Source organism: Falco cherrug, chromosome 1 (assembly GCF_023634085.1).
Source record: "Falco cherrug isolate bFalChe1 chromosome 1, bFalChe1.pri, whole genome shotgun sequence".
Taxonomy (NCBI): domain Eukaryota; kingdom Metazoa; phylum Chordata; class Aves; order Falconiformes; family Falconidae; genus Falco; species Falco cherrug.
The window spans coordinates 52,261,741-52,283,213 of record NC_073697.1 but is presented as its reverse complement, the minus strand read 5'-3'; the positions used below and the strand labels follow the sequence as shown (position 1 = coordinate 52,283,213).

General features: G+C 37.6%; 1 protein-coding gene across 1 annotated transcript in view; it reads left to right on the top strand.

Moving 5' to 3' along the window:
• STK32B (serine/threonine kinase 32B) overlaps nucleotides 1-21,473 on the top strand; it is a 179,117-nt gene that overhangs the window by 18,161 nt on the left and 139,483 nt on the right. The window contains exons 2-3 of the mRNA XM_055700971.1: nucleotides 8,983-9,038; nucleotides 17,701-17,852. Coding sequence (XP_055556946.1) covers nucleotides 8,983-9,038; nucleotides 17,701-17,852 — 208 coding nt within the window. The remainder of the gene's footprint in view (nucleotides 1-8,982; nucleotides 9,039-17,700; nucleotides 17,853-21,473) is intronic.

The window sequence follows — 21,473 nt, the reverse complement described above, 5'->3', positions numbered from 1 at the left end:
GCAAACACCTGCTTTTAAATTTCTTTTTTCCAGCCCCCTCAGAGTATCTTTGTATGCCTCTGAAACAGAGTAACATGTCTGAAGACCACAAAGGCAGCACACTAAACTCTGCAGTTCTGGTTTTTTATGGTTTAAGTTTGGATAACTTTAAAGAGATGTACATAAAGCCAAGAAAAATGACTTTATTTTTTAATCTAATGCTCTGAAGGACTGTGGTGGAGTTATGCAGTCAGAAGAGTTCTTCTGATCAGTACAACTAACCTATAGCAGTAAAAGCTTATTTGTGCTCGATCCTTCAGAAACAAATAGCTAATTTCATCAAATCAGTATTAAAATTCTTGTGGAGCAAAACAACAGCCAAACATTCCCACACCTTCCACAGAGCAATAAACTTTTGTTTTTCCCCAGGATAACAATTGCAACAGCCCTGCAGTCCCCGGAGCTTCTGGCAAAGCCCTCACTCAGTCTACCCCAGGGCAACCTTTCAGCAAAAACGAGTAACAGCGTTAGATCAAAATCTTACTGCAGTTTACAGCTATAGGAATTTCTGTGCTAACTTCAATGGCTTGTTGACAAGTCTCTGCTACCTGTAAATCCCTCCCAGTGGCTCACAGAAGATGACACCCACATCCCTCAAAGCACCAGGGCGAATTTGCTATAGTTTTTTTTTGGTGATGTATCTCACATTTCTGAGAAGAGGTCTTGAGATTGTAGGGTGGCACTAAGTACTTTCAGTTTAAACTTCTCTCAAAGAAAAGTTGTAGTGATTTGCATCTTGTTCTACTTGCCTAAGGAGCAAAATTTGTTTTACAGGTTTCAGGTAGCTGCTTGATGTATTTTTCAGACTTGATGCATTTAATGGCAGTATGATTTTATTTTGCCATATTAGAAGTGTAAAGACCTCTGCAGAGAAATTTTCATTTAATCGTGGGTTCCGATTCTTGTTTACCAAAGAGTTGCAGCTTCCTTGTAAATGCAAAATTTCATCTTAATTTCTTTTACAGCTTTTACAGAACAGTGCTAGAAGAGGAATTGTGTAATTCTACAGAATTAAAAGAGAAACAAGGTTTTAAGAACCAGTCCTAGCATCTTTCTCTTTAGCAGCTTGGTTGTTTCCAAATGTTACTTTTCTTTGGGATTTTGAATTTATTTCTGGTGTGGCAACACATGTCTCTTTGTTCAACAGTGTAAACCATTAGCTGATTCACCAAATTTTAAAAAAAATCTGTTTTTATAGGATTTTGGAAAATGGTAGACTGTTACAGTTCTTTCCAGTATTCATTCTAAATAATGCATTCAGAAAATTCCCTAGCCTTCTAGGAACTATCCCCTCTCTCCCTTTTAATGATATAATGGGAGGTGGATTTCACTGAATATGGTGTAGAACTCCATGATGCTGGCACTGCTTTTGATGAACAAGCCATGCATCCTCTAAATACTCTGTGAATTTGATGTGCAGCTAAATTGCGTGTGAAGTACTACCTTGTAGGAGGCTTAACATAAGGAAATAAGAATTTCTGTAATGCACCACAATAGATGTTATTTAGCCCACTCTTTTATCTGTGGTATTGGTTATTTATTGATGGAGTATAGAAATAAGAGAGCTATAAAATGTTGGTTTTCCAGCACCTTAGTACTGAGGTTTTCTCCCCATTTGTGGCAACCGAAGGAAGAGGTTGCTTCCACTTCTTCATGTTTGGAAGGTAAGATAAATAGGAGATAACAAGGATCTCTGTCAGTCAGTTTTGGTTTTTTTTTTTGAACAGACTTCCTCTGAATAACTTTTAATGGATAATTATTTTTTTTGCCAAATCAAAATGCCAGTATTTTCCTTTACAAAAATTAAACCTTCTAGTGGGAAAACAAAGCTGGTTTTGAAAGTTTGAATGGAATTAAAGTTTACCTTTCAAACTGATTTTATTTTGGGTCAATTCAAAGCTAGACTACACTTCTGTGGTATGACGCTTCTTCAAAAGTATTGCAATCTGATGCTCCAATTCCTTTCTGTAGATCAAAATCTTGTACCTTTTTACATCTCCCATAATCTAACCACCTCTGAGTGGACAAAGTGTGCATCATGCAAGCGCTATGGGTATACCTATATAACGGGAGATACGGTCCAGCCAACGACTTCATCTATAAGATGGACAGTGTCATCATCACAAGGAAACACAGTATAGTACTGAACTACCGTAAAAGAAATTGCTTTGGATTAATCAAGAAGTCTGAAATGAAAGTCTTTTGATAATACAGAAATGTTTCACTTCAATTTGGGACACTAAAGTATCTATTTCCTTTTCTAAGATGGGCATTATTCTGAACTTCTGGAGTTGCAGCAGGGTGGAAACTGATTATTGTGGTAATCTGCTTGTGATAATTTAAAACAGAAAAAATGGTATCAGTTCAAAATGAAATATCTTAGTTAAATTTATAAAGTAGGAAAATTACATTTTTCAAATCAGTAGTCATAGTTATTTTGCTCCATGAAGAGCCATATCTTTTTTCTTTTAGTGTAAACTAATGTTCAAGTATCAGAACTTCCCAAGAGACAGCAATTACATTTCCCATACATTCAGTCTGCAAACATGATCAGACTGAAATGCATTTTAAAGTTCAAAGCAAAAGTAGCTGAATTTTAAATAAAATGTTTGACATACAAAGATTTTCAATTCTTTCTAATTGCAAATAGTCTGGATAATTACAAAAAATTGTTAACGTAATAATTAGTAGCAGTTTATATTGAGACTAAAACACTCATTAAGCATGAAGAATTGAGACTTTGTAATGCAATTTCAATGCAAAGCCCTTAAATACAATGATGGAAAACACCATGCTTTATCATTAATGAGATAAAACCAGCTCTAAACCAGCTTTTTTCTTGTCCTTCAGTTATGTAACTCTAATTAGTAGATTCCCCAGCCAATTAATGTATAGAAATTTCCCATTCCCCTCAGAAACCTAATGAAACTGTACTGATTTTGTATTCTGTGCTCACCTCAAATATGTGCCTAGTTTTATCATTCTGTCAACACAAATTCATTTCATACTTTATTTAAACATTCTTTCTTCACTAATGTACTTGCCATGAATAGAGCATGATGGAATGTGACTCCTCGTGACTACCCAAACCATTTTATGCTTCTTCATCTAATTTTTAAGCACTGTTCATGTTTGTTCTGTCTATGTCCATTCAAGCTCCATCATGAGTATGAATATATATGACTGTATCTACTTAGTTACTCATCTTATGTGTCTTTGTGTGGAAGTACAGTTACAATTTTAACAAGCTTTGATGGCTGCTAAGACCTACTGAGGTTCTGTCAGCACAGCCTTGTTCAAGGCACTCTCTCTGGAAAAGGCCAGAGAATCTGGAAAGCAGACAGACATAGAAAGAAGACTACATAACTAGTTTGACATCTAATAGCAGTGCTGTCAAATGAGTCTCAGATCAAACTATACAGGCCAAATTCAGAAGGAAAAAAATTAGTTCTTTCTCTGTTTTTCTGACTCACATAGAGGCAGGAAGCATTAAAACACCCTGGAAAAGACCTGCGACATCTAATACAGCACTCAGACTCCAATAAAAATCTGTTTTCTTGGCTGATGACCACATCACATCTTGTTTCTGTTTTGTGTTGACATCAGTGAGAATGAAGCTAGATGTCTTGAAATGCTCATTGTGTTACAAATATGGCTTCACTGTACGCCTCCTGATGCTTTGGTAGTCAGGTTTTGGTTTTGGCTACCTCCAGACAATCCAAATATATCAGTGAGACTCAGCTAGAGAAGAAGGTATGGATATAGCTTACCAAGTTTTTCCAATTTTTCTTGAAGGGCTCCTAATTTCAGTTTCTTTTTTATGATACAAAATATGTATGCCTGAACTTTGACCGCGTTGGATTTGGTATGGGCTCTTGGAGATAAAAAGTTCTTTCAGGTAATGGTTATTGAGTGTGTTTGGACTAATCACGTATATATACTATAAATATTCCTCTGCTGCAATAAGAACAACAGATGTCAACTCTGTGTAGAATCCACCTAATATACATATTGCCATGAGCTAGATGTAATTTACACTTGAACAAATGATGAGTAACATGAGAATATTTTAGATGAGCAAAACTACAAATGAAAGGGTAGAAATGTGTTCTTGTATTGTGTCATAAACCAAACACAGTGATCTGCATCAATATAACTGTTTTTGTTGTTCAAATCACTGTACCGCTCATGAATAATACAGCAGAGGTGAATGCATATGAAAGACTTCACTGTTTTGACATACATCATTGTGTATATAACACTGATTAAAAAAAAGTCTAATAGGCATTTCCACTAAAATTATCCAGGCATTTCCACTAAAACTATGCAGTTTTTGCAGTACAACTGTAAAAGCCCAATAGTCTGTGATGTGCACGTTTCCCCAAAGAATACTTTACCCCTGGGGAGCAGGGAGCAAGAATTATTTATTTTATCTTTTGCTGGAAAGCTTTATATCAAAGGTCTGCTCCATCAGTGCTCATGCAGTAGGAAAGATGTGCTTGAGAAATGGTGTGGTCTGAAGTGGGGGCCAGGTTTTGTTCTCAGCCCTGTGGCAACTTGATGTGTGGGGTTTGAGCCAATAATCTACTGATTTCTGCACTTCCATTTCCACAGCAGTGTACACTTTCCACACTTGGAAAATGGTTTTCAATCTTTATAGTGCTTTTACAAAGCGCTGTTACCTGAATTGGCTGTTGTTACTTTCCTGCTTGCTCGTATATCTAAGCTCTAAACTACTTCCTATGCCTAATTTTACAGTTGCTTAGAAGTGTAATGATTCATGTTTCTACAGACAGGGGTAGAAGATAGTGAAGCACTTGCCAAAGGTCACATGAGAAGGCTGTGTCAATAGAGGGACTCCTGTGTGCAAGCTGGTCACAAACCACTGCACTGTCCTTCTAGATATTTCTGGTAGTTTTTGAGTATACTGATCTATTTAATCAAGTATCTGTAATGGCTAGGACCATATTTTTTTTACTTCTCCTGGCAAACGGTGCAATTGTTCATTCAGCTTGTGAATCCCATTACCATCGTCCAAACTTTCATAAATTTAAGATCAAACTACTGGAAAATGTTCTACATGGGGCTAATTCAAAGCCATGAAAATAATCAAAGTAAGGTATATTTGCACTTAAAGTTTATTAATAGAGACTTGAAGCTGTGCAACGGAATTCATTTAAGGTTGGAGAGAATGGAGAGAAACAAAATACTTGTCATGCAACAGATGTCATAAATGTTGATTTATTTTCTCCCTTGGTTAACCAAATATCTGTTTTATTCCATAAAGTTTTGAATTAATGGTGACTCTTTTTTTTTTTTTTTTTTTTTTTTTTTTTAAGGGATAAAGGTAAGAGATGGGGGGGAGGGGGAGAGGTTATAATACTTCCTGACTTTTCCAAATTGACAAAAATATATGAAACCAAAAGGAAACTCCCTCATACTGTTGTTAATTCTCACAGTTTCATTCTGTGAATTTGCCTGTATGAAAAATTAGCTGAAGACAATATAAACTAATTTTGATTTCTGGAAAATGTCCGTACTCTAAGACTCAAATTCAAAGCTGATGTCTGAGGCCTCCAAAGTGTGGTGTTGTAATAAAATGAAAAAAAGTGCTCAAAAAGTTGGAAAAGATTTTTTTTTTCCTCTTGAGTAAAGGATGCCATGAAAGGTATTTTCTAAGGAATAATAATCATATTACCGTTACTGAAGGAAGTGTCCTTCCACCAGCTGTACCTTTATCTCTGCAGGATTTTGTGCTAGAAAAATGCCATTAACTACAACACCAGGCTCCACAAGAGTTAGGCATGTCATGTTTTAGAGGCAAAGAATACAATGTTTGTGATACCCTCATTGCACAGAGGAAATGGTAGTGTCTGACTTCGATGATATTTTAAACTCTGGAAATGCCAGAGGTCACGGTGATGTGTAATGCTTCTCAGATCAAGTGGTGATCCCTTGGTGTTGAATAGTCACCAAAGGGGAGAAAATGCACACACAGAACCTAGAAAAAAAAAGTGTGATGACCAAAATAAGCCAAAAATTTGGAGAGTGTGAGATTAGAAACACCTGGGGAGAATGGTTAGCACAGTAATAAGATAGCAGTGAATTTATCTTCACGGCTAGTGGTTTGTTAGGGCTGTGATGTTAACGTGACTTCTTCATGGCTGGTCCGTGTTGATGGGACTGTTTCTTGAAACATCTTAGTTTTACTCAGCTGAATTTGGTATTGGTCTCAATTGCGATCTTTTTTTTTATTCTTTCCTAACATCTCAAGGGAGAAACTTCCCCAGTATTTGAATCTCCAGTGTTGTGAATATGTTTGAATGATCAAAGGAGATGAAGTTGTCTCACTTTAGTGAATTAGCCTTTACCAGAAAATGAAGATATGAAAGTGTAACATTCTATTCATATTAAACATAAAAATTGAGAAAATTTGATCAATTGTCATAGCTATATTTTTTAGCCACTTATTTGACTTACTAATAATCTGTCTTAAATTCCATGGTCTCATGCCTCATTGAATAATTTCTTTCTTATGGAAGTCTGTTATACAATTAAATCCAATTCAAAAAGTAAGTTGTTCTAGTCATTCAGAGCAATAAACACCACTAAAGAAGGAAGTACAGAGAAATAGATTACAAATTATATGGGCAATAAAAAAAGTCATTCTCATAGCTAAAAATAAATGCTTAATTACAAAAACAAAATAATTCATCAAACTGATGCATTTGAAAACCAGTCAGCCTTTGGAACAATAGTCATAGAATTGTAGAATCACTTAGCCAAGTCTTAATGAAATGTGACTTATATGAGATAATTACAGACTGTTTCAATAGTTTTCCAATTGTTTTGGGGAACTGGCCACATCTGAATGACTGAAAGATAGAGAACAAAATCAAACCAAGCTTTAAGGAATGTGTTTGTTAAAAATTGGTAAAATAAACAGGAAACATCAGAAGGTTTGAAAGCAGAGGCACGACACAGATACTACCAGCATGCTGGAGGGAAAAACTGCTGAATTTTCCCTATCAAAGAAATCAATGAGATTAACATACTATTTTGAACCTTTTCAATGTTGTGTTGAATTTCTACCTAAATTAAGGATCAACTTAAACATCCCTGTCATTAAGCTCTCAAATCTTCCATTCAGGGGCATGCACTTGGGAGAGATGACTTGTGGGAGCAAGATTTACGTTGACATATGTCTGTGGAAGATGGTTTTGCTAAGCTATTATGTCTATCAGACCAGCATGAGTTACAAGACAGTGTCCAACTGCTAAAAACTGTTGGCAGAGACCCCAGCTGTAGGTCACTGACAGACATCTTGTCTTCAAGATGTCTGTCTTGTTTCTCAAACATCTGGGTAACCCTAACTCTTACATAATTCGGCAGAAACTTTTTTTTCCAATTTCCAAGCAGCATATAAATCCTTTGCAGGGTTATGCATTTTCATTTGAGTATCTGAATCCTAAACCTGCTATATTCACAAATCCCATCTTTGACTGCTAAAGACTAGAGTCCACTGCTTTCAGCTCTGTCAGCTCTGGATTTGATTTGGTGTCCAGCAATTACCAGGAAGGTAGTTGCTATAGCTGCGCTAATGAAAGGAGCAACCATGTTTCCCTGAAGACAATGTAAACAAGCATAAATAAACAAATGCTTAAATATAAGTGGTGTTAATAGCATAAATGAGATATTACTGCAACAGGGAAAACAAGATTTTCAGTGGCTTGATACATATCAACCTTGCAAATTCCTACTCAATACTTAGCTTGAGCTGATATTACTATTTTGACAAATATTTAAAGTATTATTAGTTTTAGAGGATTTTCTTCTTCATCATGATGCAATTCATGTTTTTGTTGTATTTGTTCATGTTACCATATTTTTCCAGTGACAGTCTGTCTCCATAATTTTGCAGATTCCTTTTACGGCAATAATGGGCACATAGATGGAGGTACATAACCAAAGTCAGGAACATAAGAAAGTTTTAATTTAAAATATCCTGTTAAGTTGCACTGAACTTTGTCAACTCTGGTTCACAGAGTTTAGCTTTAAGTGTGATTCTTTTCTGACAAGTGACTGTAAAAACCCTATCACACATTGTCACGTTTGTTTTTCAGTGGCTCTATCAGTTTTGTTCAGGATGTTGCTGGATTGTTTTTTAAACCACTAGACCTACCAATGAACCAGAGATTTGAAAGCCATGCTTTGTTCAGTGTCATGTAACACCAACAATAACAGCATTTTTGAGAAGTGAAATCTCTCACCCACCTTCACAGCAAACCACTCTGGTGTCTAGGGCAGACTGTGCTGTCAGATTTTCACGAAGTAGGAGTAAATCCATCCTACTCCCAAAGTAAAATGAAGTCTTCCAAAACAGACCTATGCGACATCCATGAAACAGTCTTACAATATTAGCATTAGCATATATTATGGTGGCAAAGTTCAGAGGGGCTGATACTGCTAGCTCATCATGGGACAAGCTTCCATCACCGTAACAGAATATGGGAATTGCCCTGCAGAGTGATTACTGTAACAAACCTGTCCTTATGTTACTATGTATCTGTAAGCAGACAGTGGTACTTACCTGAATTATTCAGTACCCTTCTAATAGATCTTAATCTTTCTGGACAATGCTGAACAGAATTTGCTAATACCTGCGTAACGCTAACTTGTTGCTTGGTTAGGACAGAGCTATGCTTCTTTTTGGAGATACTGGGCACTGGAAGTATTGGGCAACATGGGCTGATGAATAAAATTAATTGAAACCTCCTCTTTGCTAGCTATTAAATATGTTTGGTGTTTCAAGAGAAAAAGTAAGCACCACATGGTAAGACGACATTAGTTGGAAACACTGTTATTTCTTTTCTTATCTGATTTCTGATTCTGACTTAGCACTCCACAAACTATTTCCCTTTTCTTCTCTCCTTTATTTTGCAGTTAACTTTGACCACTTTCAAATATTGCGGGCTATTGGGAAAGGGAGTTTTGGAAAGGTAAGAATCAATTTATTTTTAGCAGCTAAAAATCTAATAGAGAATTCCTTTGTGTATTTCTGGTGTGACCTGACTGGGGTAAAGGAACATAGGTTTTGTAGCCTCTTGTTCCTTAAAGACATCTGATCATCAGTATGAATTGAATTTTACTATTCAATGAATTATTTCTGTTACAGTATATTCACTAAAATTAATTGAGTAAAAGTTATTATAATAATTAAAACTCCTCAACGGGGATTAGCAGAATTTAGAAACCAGTCCCCAAAAGAAAAACAAAGTCAGAGCAGACTACTTTTTTAGGCAGTCCACTAGAGTGATCTTGTTCTTAAATATCCAGACTTATTCACGTCTTTAAAATAATTGCTGTATTTTGAAGGCACTTTACATAGATTCAATACACTTGGGACTATATAAACTGACATACACTGTAATTATGATCACTGAGTAAATGTTTGTTCAATTCAACAGGCTTTTGCTGAAACAGAGATTAATGGTTTGTTTACACATGAGTAGATGACCTTTCTTTCATATAATAAAGACTATTACAAGGTTTTACATTTTTATATGGGTAAATACAAGGCCATACAATCAAAGAAAATCATATTATAAAAATATTAGAAACCATTTCTTGTAGGAATACATTTAAAGGTGAAATATAATTTCAGTAACTGATCAAGAGATAGCTATCTAGATCTTGATTTCAGTGATTCTTGAGGATATGCCAGTTGAGTGCTGGTGAGCTGCTTCTGTAGTTATGCATTAAGAACAGGATTTTGCTGGCTCTTGGCCTTCAGTGCAGAAAAATGACTTTCATTTTACAGAAGCTGGATATACTTCTCACAGAGGCAGCATCATCCTTCACGGCATGGTCCTTATTAGGTTCAGTAGTTTCCAAGAGAAATTCTCTTCGAGGTTGATAAGAGATAAGCTGTTAGTACAAAATGGTATTCAATAATCCCTTAAAAATCAGGGCAGCTGGAGATCTGTGATTGTTTATTAACATAATACAGTGATGTAATATCATATAAAAGTAAATAGAGGTCCAGGAGTGCAAGTTAGATACAGGATAGGCAGTTAAAGATGTATTCAAATCATGCTGGCCATCACAAAGATCACTTGCGCCCCTCTTCAAAGCTTGCCCAATCACACCTCTACCGTCTCTGTCCTTTCAAAGGGGCCCTCACCTTTCCACACTATGCAGGAAATGTTTGATCGACTCTTCTCCATGGCATTCGGGAAACTAGTGAGTGTTTCTATGATATTTCTAGAAACATCTAATTTTCTTACAGATTCACATGGCTGCAGCGTTCTTGTGAACCTGCTTTGGGGAGATGTATGGGTAAGAATCCTGAGAGAACATGTGTAATGCCAGAAAGGACTCATGTGTGAGTCGTCTCTAAACCTAAATCCTTACTTTGCGGCTGTCAAATGCAACAGAGCAGTCTTTGGCATAACAGGCGTATTTTTCCCAAATGAATGCAAGCGTTTGACGAATCACCTTGTTTTCCTTCCACAGACAGGGAAAGAAAGAAACCCATTTTAAAATAACCTATTATACCATAGCCAAAAGTACAACATGGTAAATCAGTCACTGTTTCAAGTGTCTTTGTGAGTCAGGCTTGCCTTTATCATTCATTTAGAAGCCTCGTTGCTGGCAACTTTTCCTGTTACTGTCCTTCTGAAAGTATCTGGCAGCAAAAAGCATCAACAAATGATGCAAGACCTGTAATCTCTATTGACTCGCTGTTTACTGTTTGGGGTCTATTGTGCTCTAGCATCCTGCAACATAGAACACCATGTTCAGTATCGTGCCTTCCTTAAACTGCGCTCTTCCTTTATGGCTGCTCTGTGGCCTTTTCTATTTTCTGAGAGCAGTAGGATGTTTTAAGACATGCTCTACTTTTTTATTTTATTGCTGTTGGTACAATCTCTCTTTCTTTCTCTCTCAAATTACTCTGGTTGCTACAGCAACCTTACCTCCTGCAGCAATATCCTGCAGAGGCCTATCTGATATGGTGGAGACTCTCTGCAGCTCAGCTTGCTCTTGTGCACGGCACTCAGGGTGATCCTCAGCACCTCGCCTGCTCCATCAGGCCAACCCTGTGGAAGGAAAACTGTTTCAGCATCTATGCTCTGTCCCTCCCAGCTAGCTTCAGAAAGCAACCCCCTGCCTTTTCCTCTGGCATTTTCAAGCCACAGTAGCAACGTTTGCTGTTACAGGCATTCCTAGGCCTTTTGGTATCAAGTGCTTTGTATCTCAAGAGCTTGCCTTTTCTGAGAAGTGGCCACCTGTTTTAAGCTGCTGCCTCAGTACACGCTGTTTCTTAGGGACATGTTAAGAGCAGGTGCAGTCTTGTAAGCACTGTAGTGTCTTCCCCAGAAAAAGTGAAGATACATCACAGCAGTTGTGAGAAGGGTAGGAAATGGGTGTGAAGAGAAGAGAAACAAGGAGCACGCCTTTGTTTCCAGAAACAACTAGGCTCACTTGAGAGCTCAGGTTGAACCTTGGTCAGGGACAGATGAAGGTGAGCTCTGAGCCTATGTAGGACCATTGTACCCACAGCTTCTGTGTAAGTCAGTGGTTCAAACCAAGTGCAAGCTATAGCAGAATGCTCACTGAATACTTGCTTCCACTTTTGGGCATGTGTATACATCCCTGGTTTATATATCTATACATACAGATACTAGTACAGACCTGTGAGCTGCTGCAAGGGTACCAGTGTCACCAGTGAGTACAGGGTGGTACCAGTGAGGTACATGGGTGTTGGTCTCTTCTCCCAAGTAACAAGCAATAAGATAAGAGAAAATTACCTCAAGTTGCAGCAGGAGAGGTTTATATTGGATATTAGGAAACATTTATTCTCTGAAAGGGTTGTCAAGCACTGGAACAGGCTGCCCAGGGCAGTGGTTGAGTCACCATCCCTGGAGGTATCTGAAAGACGTGTAGATGTGGCACTTAGGGACATGGTTTAGTGGTGGAGTTGGCAATTCTGGATTAACAGTTACCTTAAAAATCTTTTCCAGCATTAATGATTTTGTAATTCTATGTGGCACTACTCTAAAAGTAGTCTTGCTGGCTTCAGTGACCTTGCTTTGATGGGTAGATTCTTTGGTGTCCTCATATGTAACGGGAAACATTGAATATTTTTTCTCTTTTTGGAAGACCTTTAGACTAGTTATGCTTGGCATGTTACAGCTACTAGTATTTCCAAATAAATGTGAAGTGGGCCAGGTCAAAAATTTTGTGGAAACTGGTTTCATTCATATATTAAATATTTGCCTTCTAAGTCAATTCAGGAGTAGACAATTTAAAATACTCAAACCAAAAATGCCTGACATTGGTCTAAGTAGCTATTTCTTTATGATGTGTACTTTAAAAGTACTCTCTCATGTTTAATCTGGCTGTTTTTTTCCACGTTATTATGTGTAGAACCATCATTCTTTATAAAAGAAAATATTGCAAAAAATTACACATTTGAAGATGATCCAGTAAGTACAAAACTGACTAGGAGTGAAATACAAGAATTTTTCTTTACTGCAATAGGAGCCATATAAATGCAGGCTTACTGCCACAAAACAATTTGTATTCTGGTGCAACAACTAGTTTTCAGGGATATTATAGTACCAATTTTCTTCAAGTTCTCTGTTCATGGGAGCTGGTATATTGAACAATGTGACCTCCTTAAATTAAATTCAAATTATGATTTCAATGTACAAACTCTTTCTCCTATTTGTCTAAGATGCTGAGACACAGGACTTAGTTCTGATTAATTTGGTTATATAAAACAGTGACTTCCTCTGCTGTAGTAATTGAGATTGCACTCGTGTAAAACAGATGGGAGCCCAGAATCACATCTGCACTGATTGAAGGTACTTTACTAAATAATATGCAAAGTATTTCAGAAAAAATATGCTTCTATCCTAAAAGCAATATAATACACAACTGCAGAATATTAATTTTTTTGACAGTATAACCACCTATTTTTTTAGCTTGAGCTAACATGAAAGGATACTAGGCAGATGCTTGGTCCCTGCTCCAGATGTCATGGTTTGCTCAAGGGAACCTGAAAATGAATCCTCCTATATCAAGGAAATTCCCTGGCAGTGTAAAGCCAAACTTACAACATTTATTCTCCAACCTCTCTGTGTAAATCTTCCCAATTCTGCTTGTAGGCTAGGACTATGAGCATTAATTTTTCAGAGTATGTGGGTAAGAACAGACAAGGTAGCAGTATTCCAGGCACATGCTTCATGGCAGATTTGTCAATTCCTATACTCGGTATGAAATGTACAGCTGATTTCTGTTCTGTAGTCCCCTTTGTCTAGGTGAGTGTCTTCTGCTTGTGCAGTGCCACAGCCCCTCTGCTGAGCTGTGATTTCTTATGGCAGCTGTAGTTGCCCCATCTGATCTACTGACCTGACATAAGATACACAATAATATGACACAGGAGTGGGTGAATTGTACGCTCCAGCTTGTCAGCTCTCCACCGGACAGTGACCTTGCACAGAAGAGCTTTCTCTGACTGTATTTTTGCATCTCTCCTTTTTTATGACCTGTCATGAAACCATATCATGTGGTCGTTTGAGAGGTCTAAGTACTCATGTGCCAAACTCAGAACAAAATGGCTTTATTGAGACTAAGTGCACCTGATCACTGCTGTTATTTCTGGACCAAGCACACAGCAACTGCAAGTCTTTTGAACTTTGTGGGAAAACAGGAGAAATCTGTGTTTCTCAGCAAGTCAAATTTTTCAGCCTTCCCCTTCTTTTGGTCTGCAAAGAGGTTGTCTGAAGCTACCTACGGCTGCTCAGCTGACACAGCATTATGCAGCTTTCTGCAGCAAGCCATTAGCAAATTCTGCCCCAGTTTTACTCAACTATCTTCCTTCACTTACTACAGGCTCTGCTGTAGCCCATAGGGCACTTTGTTGCCCATTGCAGTCTCAAGGGCTGGGGGACCTCTTAATCTGCAGGTCAAACTTGATCTGTAAGTGCTCTATTTTTCGCATGTGAAATCAGAGTAAATCCAAGAAGGTAGCTTAGAAGCGGACCATAGTGTATGTGGCTCCTGAAAAGTGAAGTTTAGTCCTGCAAGTCATAATCTGTTGGTTTTCTTCCCCTGGCTCTGAGGGAAAGTGGATCCAAGACACATTCTGGTCAAACTTCTTTTAACCTGATAGTTTTGAAGGAAATTCATTGTTACCTTCTCCTAGATGTAAAAATAATAATAGTGATAATAGCTGACACATGTAGAAAACCCTTCCTTAGAAACTGGATGTTTTCACAGGAAACGTAAAAGTAAGCACCATATAACTCCAAAGAATATTAATGAGGATCCATATTGCCTATGTTTAAATACATACAACACAGATGACTAGCTAGGATGTAGGCATCTACAGTTTCTTTAAGGGGACTTTAGAAGAGAAGCCATCCTTCTAGAAGTGTTCCCCTGGACCTATTTAGACCCATACCTTAGGTGGAGATGGATGTGCCTGTCCCTCTCTGCTGACTATGAAGCTGGATAGTTGTTGAGTTCACGACCCTGATATGTGGTTTAAAGCATCACCTATAGAGACTGCTGAAGCAGTGATATCATTTTGAGCAGGGCACTGTCTGGGCTTTGGTAAATGATATTTACAGAAAGATTGAAAGAGAATGTTTTAGTAGCGTGAGCATGGCAGGCTTCCGTACTGACGTGTGTAAATAAAGGCAGTTCTGCACAGACTTCCACAATAATGAGGATTTGTTTGTTAAGGTGCCACAGTACCTGTTTGTCTCTATTTTGAAATGACTCCTTTTGAACGAATTCAAATCATAAATATCCCTCCCTCCCCCCCTCCCCCCCCAAATTTAAACATTTCCCATTAAGACTGTACATGTGAGGTGAGCTCGAGGGCTTTTCCTTCCTTTCCTGCAGCAGAGGAAAAGCTTCAGCTCGTTGGCATCCTGCTCAGAAGAAGAGCTAACAGCCAGCAGGTAGAAATGCCAGGGAGGCTCTCTGCTATGGTTCAGTGCTGTCATAACAACGTCAGGCTTTTTCACAATGACATCAATGTGGCTGCACCTTGTATTTCCTGATTTTTACTAGGAAGTAGCTTTAGTATATTAATTAAAATCCTATTGATTTTAAAACCATGTTAAAAGATGTGCATTGGTACGCATGTTGCTAGAAAATGTTTACTATCATTCTGCTTTAAAGCTGTATGCTAGGCAAGCTTCTGCTAACAGAAGGTTTGTTTCAGCTGTGTTGGATACCCTTGTCTTTACTGGCAGGTAAGAGAACTGCCTTCTGGAGTCACAGCAGTGTTTCAAAACCTGTTTACATTGCATATTTAGGTGCTATATATGGTCCTAGTTTGCTGCATTGGTCAAACCTGTAACTCTCAGCTGAGTAAAACATCATTGTCTCAGCAGTCTCACTAGTCATCAGGTCAATAGGGAGACTTTGCAAACATCTCAGCCTTGGCCAAGTTTCATATGAAAATCATTCTGCAAATTCATGGAAGTGAATGAACTTCTGGACTTAGGTTCTGATCCCAAATCCACAAATATTGTACTTTATAATATGATTCACTAAACTTGAAATCTCAGACAGGATGTCAGGAATTCCCCCTGCAAATTTTGCTTATACTTTTGAAGAATCTGTGGAACCTTGAACAATTAATTTCTATCCCTCTATTTCAGTTCAACCTCACCTGCTGCCTCTTCTTCCCCCAAAAATCCAACCTCAGTTCCCCATTGTTCCACAGCCTGTGTTCTTTCCATAGAAGTGTTCTTAGGGGTCTTTCCATATTAGTTATCTGAAGGGCATCGCCAAAATTCAGACTTTCCATAACAGCCCACAGAGGAAAATTAAACAAAATATGGGTACGTGCCATTGTGCAACATTGATGGGCTCAAGACAAAACATCACCATCCATGTTTTACTTAATTAGCAGAACATCTCCCAATGTTAGGAAAGGTAATTAGAAACTCTGCTTAATTACACATTATCATTATAGGTTAAACGTACTCTATTAACTCCTCTCTTTGAAGTAGATTTGAGCTCAAGGACATATTTCATGGAAATAGAGTTGCATGAAAATAAATGTAATTTGGTTTCACTGGTCCAGTTCCTCTTGGAGGAATTGGAAAAAGTTTGGGGAAGTAAAATATGCTGATGGTACACTCCTGGAGCCTTTCGTCTGCATATAAGACATCAGTGACCACACGGTAGGTCTCTCTAGGGTCCTCACCCTGGCACTGGTGGTTCATCACCAAGTCCAGAATCCAGATGACACCTTGTTAAAATCAGAGGTTTCAGCTGTGGGAAGTTGTCTTAGTTTCTCCAGACCATTTCTGAATGTTGAGCACACAAGTTTCTTAAAATACGACTCAAAACCAAAGGATTAATTTTTGGTTGACACCATGTTGTAATCTGATCTCTGAGCAAGTAATTTTATGTGTGTATATTATGGGTGTATACTCTAACTTTATATGTGTATAATATGGGTGTGTGTGTGTATGTATATGTGTATGTACGCAGAATAATATTGTCCACACCAAGCAAATCCAGAATATCCTTGAATTTAGACACTACAGAGCTGTGATATCTAAACCAGAGACTTCCAGTACAAGTCTGCGTACATCCTGATAAGGGAAAGTTCTGACTGGCACCTATGTCTGTATCAGTATTATTAAATATTGCACCAAAATAATATTTTAAATTAATATTCTCTTGGCTGTGAAGTTACACTAGGAGTATCACTTCAAAAAGTCCTGATCGGTTAACAGGAAAACCCCTTCAGAGTAAAAGATTGTTAAGGATATAGTTTTGATCTATATGTGTATGTGGGGCTGTTATGAAGATAACATTTACACCAGCTTTGGGGATAAGACACGGAACAACCTTATATTTCTGTGTTGCTAGAAATCACATTTAAAATGATGGTTCTTGGATGTGGTGCTGGTGACACTCTCCAGTTTCATTCACGAGGTAAACTACCATGATGAAAAACAATTCAGGCCTTACATGGGAGTTCTCTTGACTAAGATTTTCTTCTTGCATTTACAGTGTTATTGGATTTTTGTCAAAAAAAGAAAACAAAGTTAAAGCAACGAAATTTACTGCCAGAGACTAAATCATTGTAATGGTCTCTTGTGACTTCAAAAATATTATGATGAATCTCTGTATGAAAATTATTCTTCTTTTCTACAATAATTAATGGAACAGAATTCTGATATTTAGATGAAATATTGAGCCTTGTGAACATAGGCTTTGTTTATGATGCAGTAATCAAGACGTGTATTGACTTGCAGGAATGAGGACAATGATTTTGCGTTTTCCTAGGCAGGAAGCAGTGATTTCTGTGACTAATGAAATAGTCTGTAATTCAATGATTGGAGTGTATTCCTCCCAGATTTACTGTGTAACTTCTGAAAGTTATGTCACTTTTCTGGGTCTTTACTTCCTCTTATGTAGGTGTGGGGTGTTCTTTATTAATTATGGTCTATTACAAAGAATCCTACATAGCTGTGATGTGGACTTTCTGAGGGTGTTACTAGGTTGTAGGATCCAGATTTGTGTTATCGAAATATCATAAAAGGTTCCTTTTTTTCAGAATCACTGTTGAGTTTCATTTCTGTAGGTGTCAAACTTTTTCTTTATTTTACTGTCAATTAGGTGTGCATTGTACAGAAGAGAGACACCAAGAAAATGTATGCCATGAAATATATGAATAAACAGAAGTGCATTGAGAGAGATGAAGTTCGAAATGTTTTCCGGGAGCTTCAGATAATGCAAGGCCTGGAGCATCCCTTCCTAGTCAATCTATGGTAAGCGAATCTTTAACATTCTATCAAGGATCTTTTGTTTTCTCCTATTGCTGAATCAATTCAGGCTGTGGAAGGCTGGAAAGCTGCAAAGTGTGAAAAAATTTTCATGACCTCTTTTAAGGTATTTAGGTTTTGCAGCAGGCTTTATTTTTCAAGAATATTTTAAAGGTGCCCTTTTGCATTAGAATATTTAAACACCACATTCAGCTTTACATTTCTGGTTTGATTTCTCTCTAGATTGTTATAGCAGTGTGTGGAAATGCATTGGTCTGTCCAGCTTCATCTTTTCTTTTTGACAATACTTGGACTAAACACCTGTTATAAAGCTGTGGAATATCAAATCCAACCATTCAATTAAATTTTTTTTTAGTTGATTTGGAAAAATAAAAAAAAAAATCAATTACTTTTATAAATGGCTGTCATGGGACAATAGAAAAGGATCTTTTGTCACTTGGAGTTTCTCTTATCTTCCCCGTGCTAGCCACTGAATGCCTTGGTCATGCCTCGTGAGTGTGAGAAAATGTTGGTCAAGTAATGACTAGCTTCAACTACACCACCAATTTAAAATATTTGCTGGCTTTTATGTAGTGATAGTAGTAATGTGATGGAGCCTTTTCCTCCCTTATCTAAAAATGGCCTATATAATTTAAGAAAAAGGGGACATAAACCATTACGGTATGAAAATTGCTCATTTCATGAATAGCTTCATTACCTGCATATGGTGACAGTGCACACAGACCTGTTTTGTGAGTTTTAGCTGTCTTAGTAAAGGTCCGTACCTAGGCTACAGCCTTTTGCCTGTCCTTTAGCTCACTCTTGACCTGTACAGGCGAACTTGGCATCTTTCATGAATTGTAAGCCAAATTATTTTCTGGCTTGAGTCAACACAGCTTTAGTATAATTACATTCACTTTAACGAGCAAAGCATTTGATCCCAAAATTCATTCAAAAAGGACCTAATCATATATATGTAATCTATCTAGCTATCTCTGTATATCTCTCTGAAGTGCTCTCCACTTGACATGAATGATCATATTTGAGCTAACCTAATATTCTGTTGGAGGTTTAAAGAAAAATAAACATTGTGACTGTAATATAAAATCTTCCCAGTATAATTTCCAAGGTTCCAGCAACCTGTACTCTGGGGATTTCTTCACCAAAGATGTGGTATCTCTGTGCTTAACAGCCTGTGGATTTTTCTTTCATGCATTTGATTAATATCTTTTAATCTCGCACAAACTTTTCCTCTTTATCAAGAGATGGGAAAGTTTCCGCTGTGTAACTAGGCACTGTGAAGAAACAGTCATAAGTTAACATGTTCTACAAGATACTTCAGTAAACATAACAGTATTGAAGGACTAAAGATCAAATATTTATTGTGAAACAAAAAGTATGCTAGATTCCAATTACTGAATTATAATCAGCTAATCAAAATTCTTTCTTGTTTTCTTTTTTTATGCGAAAGATTAAATCCAAAATAAGCAATACCTTAAAATCTGTTGGGTGTGATGATGATTTTTTTTTTTTAAATAATTCGTTCTTTTTGTGCTTCTGAGATACTGTCACGAGATCTCAACACTCAAGTGTTATACTATATGTGTATATGAGAAATGTAGAAAATGAAAGAGAAATTTAGTACTCTAGAATTAACAAAACATTTCAGGCAAAAAGGAACCTATTCAAGATGCTCCAGTGCAATAAGTGTGTTCTCTAGCAATGCTAATAGTTGACCGGTCTATCTAGGATGCTTATTAGCTTATTAAGTAGAATTTTCACTGAAGGGAAGCCACTGAGGCAGCCTGCTGACCCATCAAATCACATAATAAACGACACATCACCACGCATGGATGGGGCCTGAAATTTAGCACTTGCATTAAAGCTTGTGACACAGCTCAGCAGCCAACAGTCCTGTCTCCCTGTCACCAAGGTTAATTTTCAGGTCTATGGTATGAGACAGAAGAACATGGAATAGTCTGAAGACTTACAGTCAGATCTAAAATCAGTGCCCACGTTCAGGAATAGTCCTGTGAAGGTTTTCAGTTTGTTTGTGCAACCACCCAGCCCCTGCTGCCTTAGCATCTCGGTGTTTCACAGCCTGAAATCCCCACGCAGACATACTTTGGTTCTTCTTAAGGCCAAAACATGAATGTGTGTAGGTACAGCTAAGCTAGTAGGTGAAACAGCATCCAGGAACATTCCCAGGTGTTGCCTGATGCAGCTGGACTGGCCCTTGGCATGCGGCTGTCCTATGTGAGCCGCCCCTTCCCAAACAGCTCTTGGATAGTTCCAGACTCAGTGTCCCGCAGATCAGTGTGGTGTGGCCAGTGCCCTTCAGCAGCAAAGACTTTCTAGCAGAGGCACAAACTGCCCCCGACAGCTGGCCTAAGTGGTTGGAAATGTTCCCCAGCATGTCTCAGCTACTACCATAACCAGAGTGGGTAAATGAGAGCAGGAGATCCTACTCTAGGGACCTCCATCCTTCCTGTCAAAGGGGGGCAACAGTGTAGTCAAACCCTGGATATGTGAGACTCTACTGAGATTCAGGGAGTTGGACATATGCAATTAGAACTGTAGAAAATTTTCAAAAGATCATTTCATTGACACAGTATTTTCACCTGATTTGCTCATCTGAAACATTACGCATTCAAGTGTCTACTGATTCAAAGCCCTGACTCCACAGTGAGCTACTGAACTACTGCAGAACCTATATTCCACCCTGGGCTAGCACAGCAATGCAAAGTTTTGAACCCAAGCCTCCCCAGACTTAGTCTCTACTACCCTAAATCACTCATTCTTTGTACCAGCCCCATAATATTTTTCTCTAATTAGCCTTGCACAATCCTAAATTAATTTAAAATAATTTCTGATGTATTTCTGGAGAGTCTACGCTGCAGTAGTGTGTTCCAGACCTCTGAATGCTCTTTCTCAACTTTTGCCTGAATTTCAAGATGTTCTACACATTGTCGTCAAATAATGACTGCTGTTATTGAACTACAAGAGCACAACACAAATATCACAAATGACTGATGAATAATGGTCACATCTATTCTATTAACACCAAGACACATGAAGCTCTTAAACATATTATTTATATTTTATTTATTTATTACCATGAAAAAGGAACACTGCAAGTACAAATGAAATATTCCTTAAACATATTTTGTGTTCTCAGCAAAAATCTCTTCAAATAACAGCATTTTCATTGATTGTTTGCGAATTAGCAGCTTGTTTGATTATTTTTACTTGCAGTTTAGATGCAATAATATTTTACATTGAATACATTTACATTGTATCTGTAACTTACAGTAGATGATTAGCAGGAATCCATGAGATTTCCTCTTATGAGTCAATTCTCAGTATACTAATGGATAGAAGGAAACAGTTGAAACTGCATTTCTTCAATAGTAATTGTAGCTAGGTTTGTGTTTCATTATTCAGAGTTAAGATTTTTTTCCCTGTTATTTTATTAATTGCATTGTAAATGTACAAATGGGCTGTAACAGGATCTACTAAGTCTATCTTGTTTCACAAACTGGAATATTAGCAAGGAATAGTTACGACATGGTGTATGGGCAATAACACAGCTGCAGCTTGTGTAAATGTTGAGTTCCTCTTGATCAG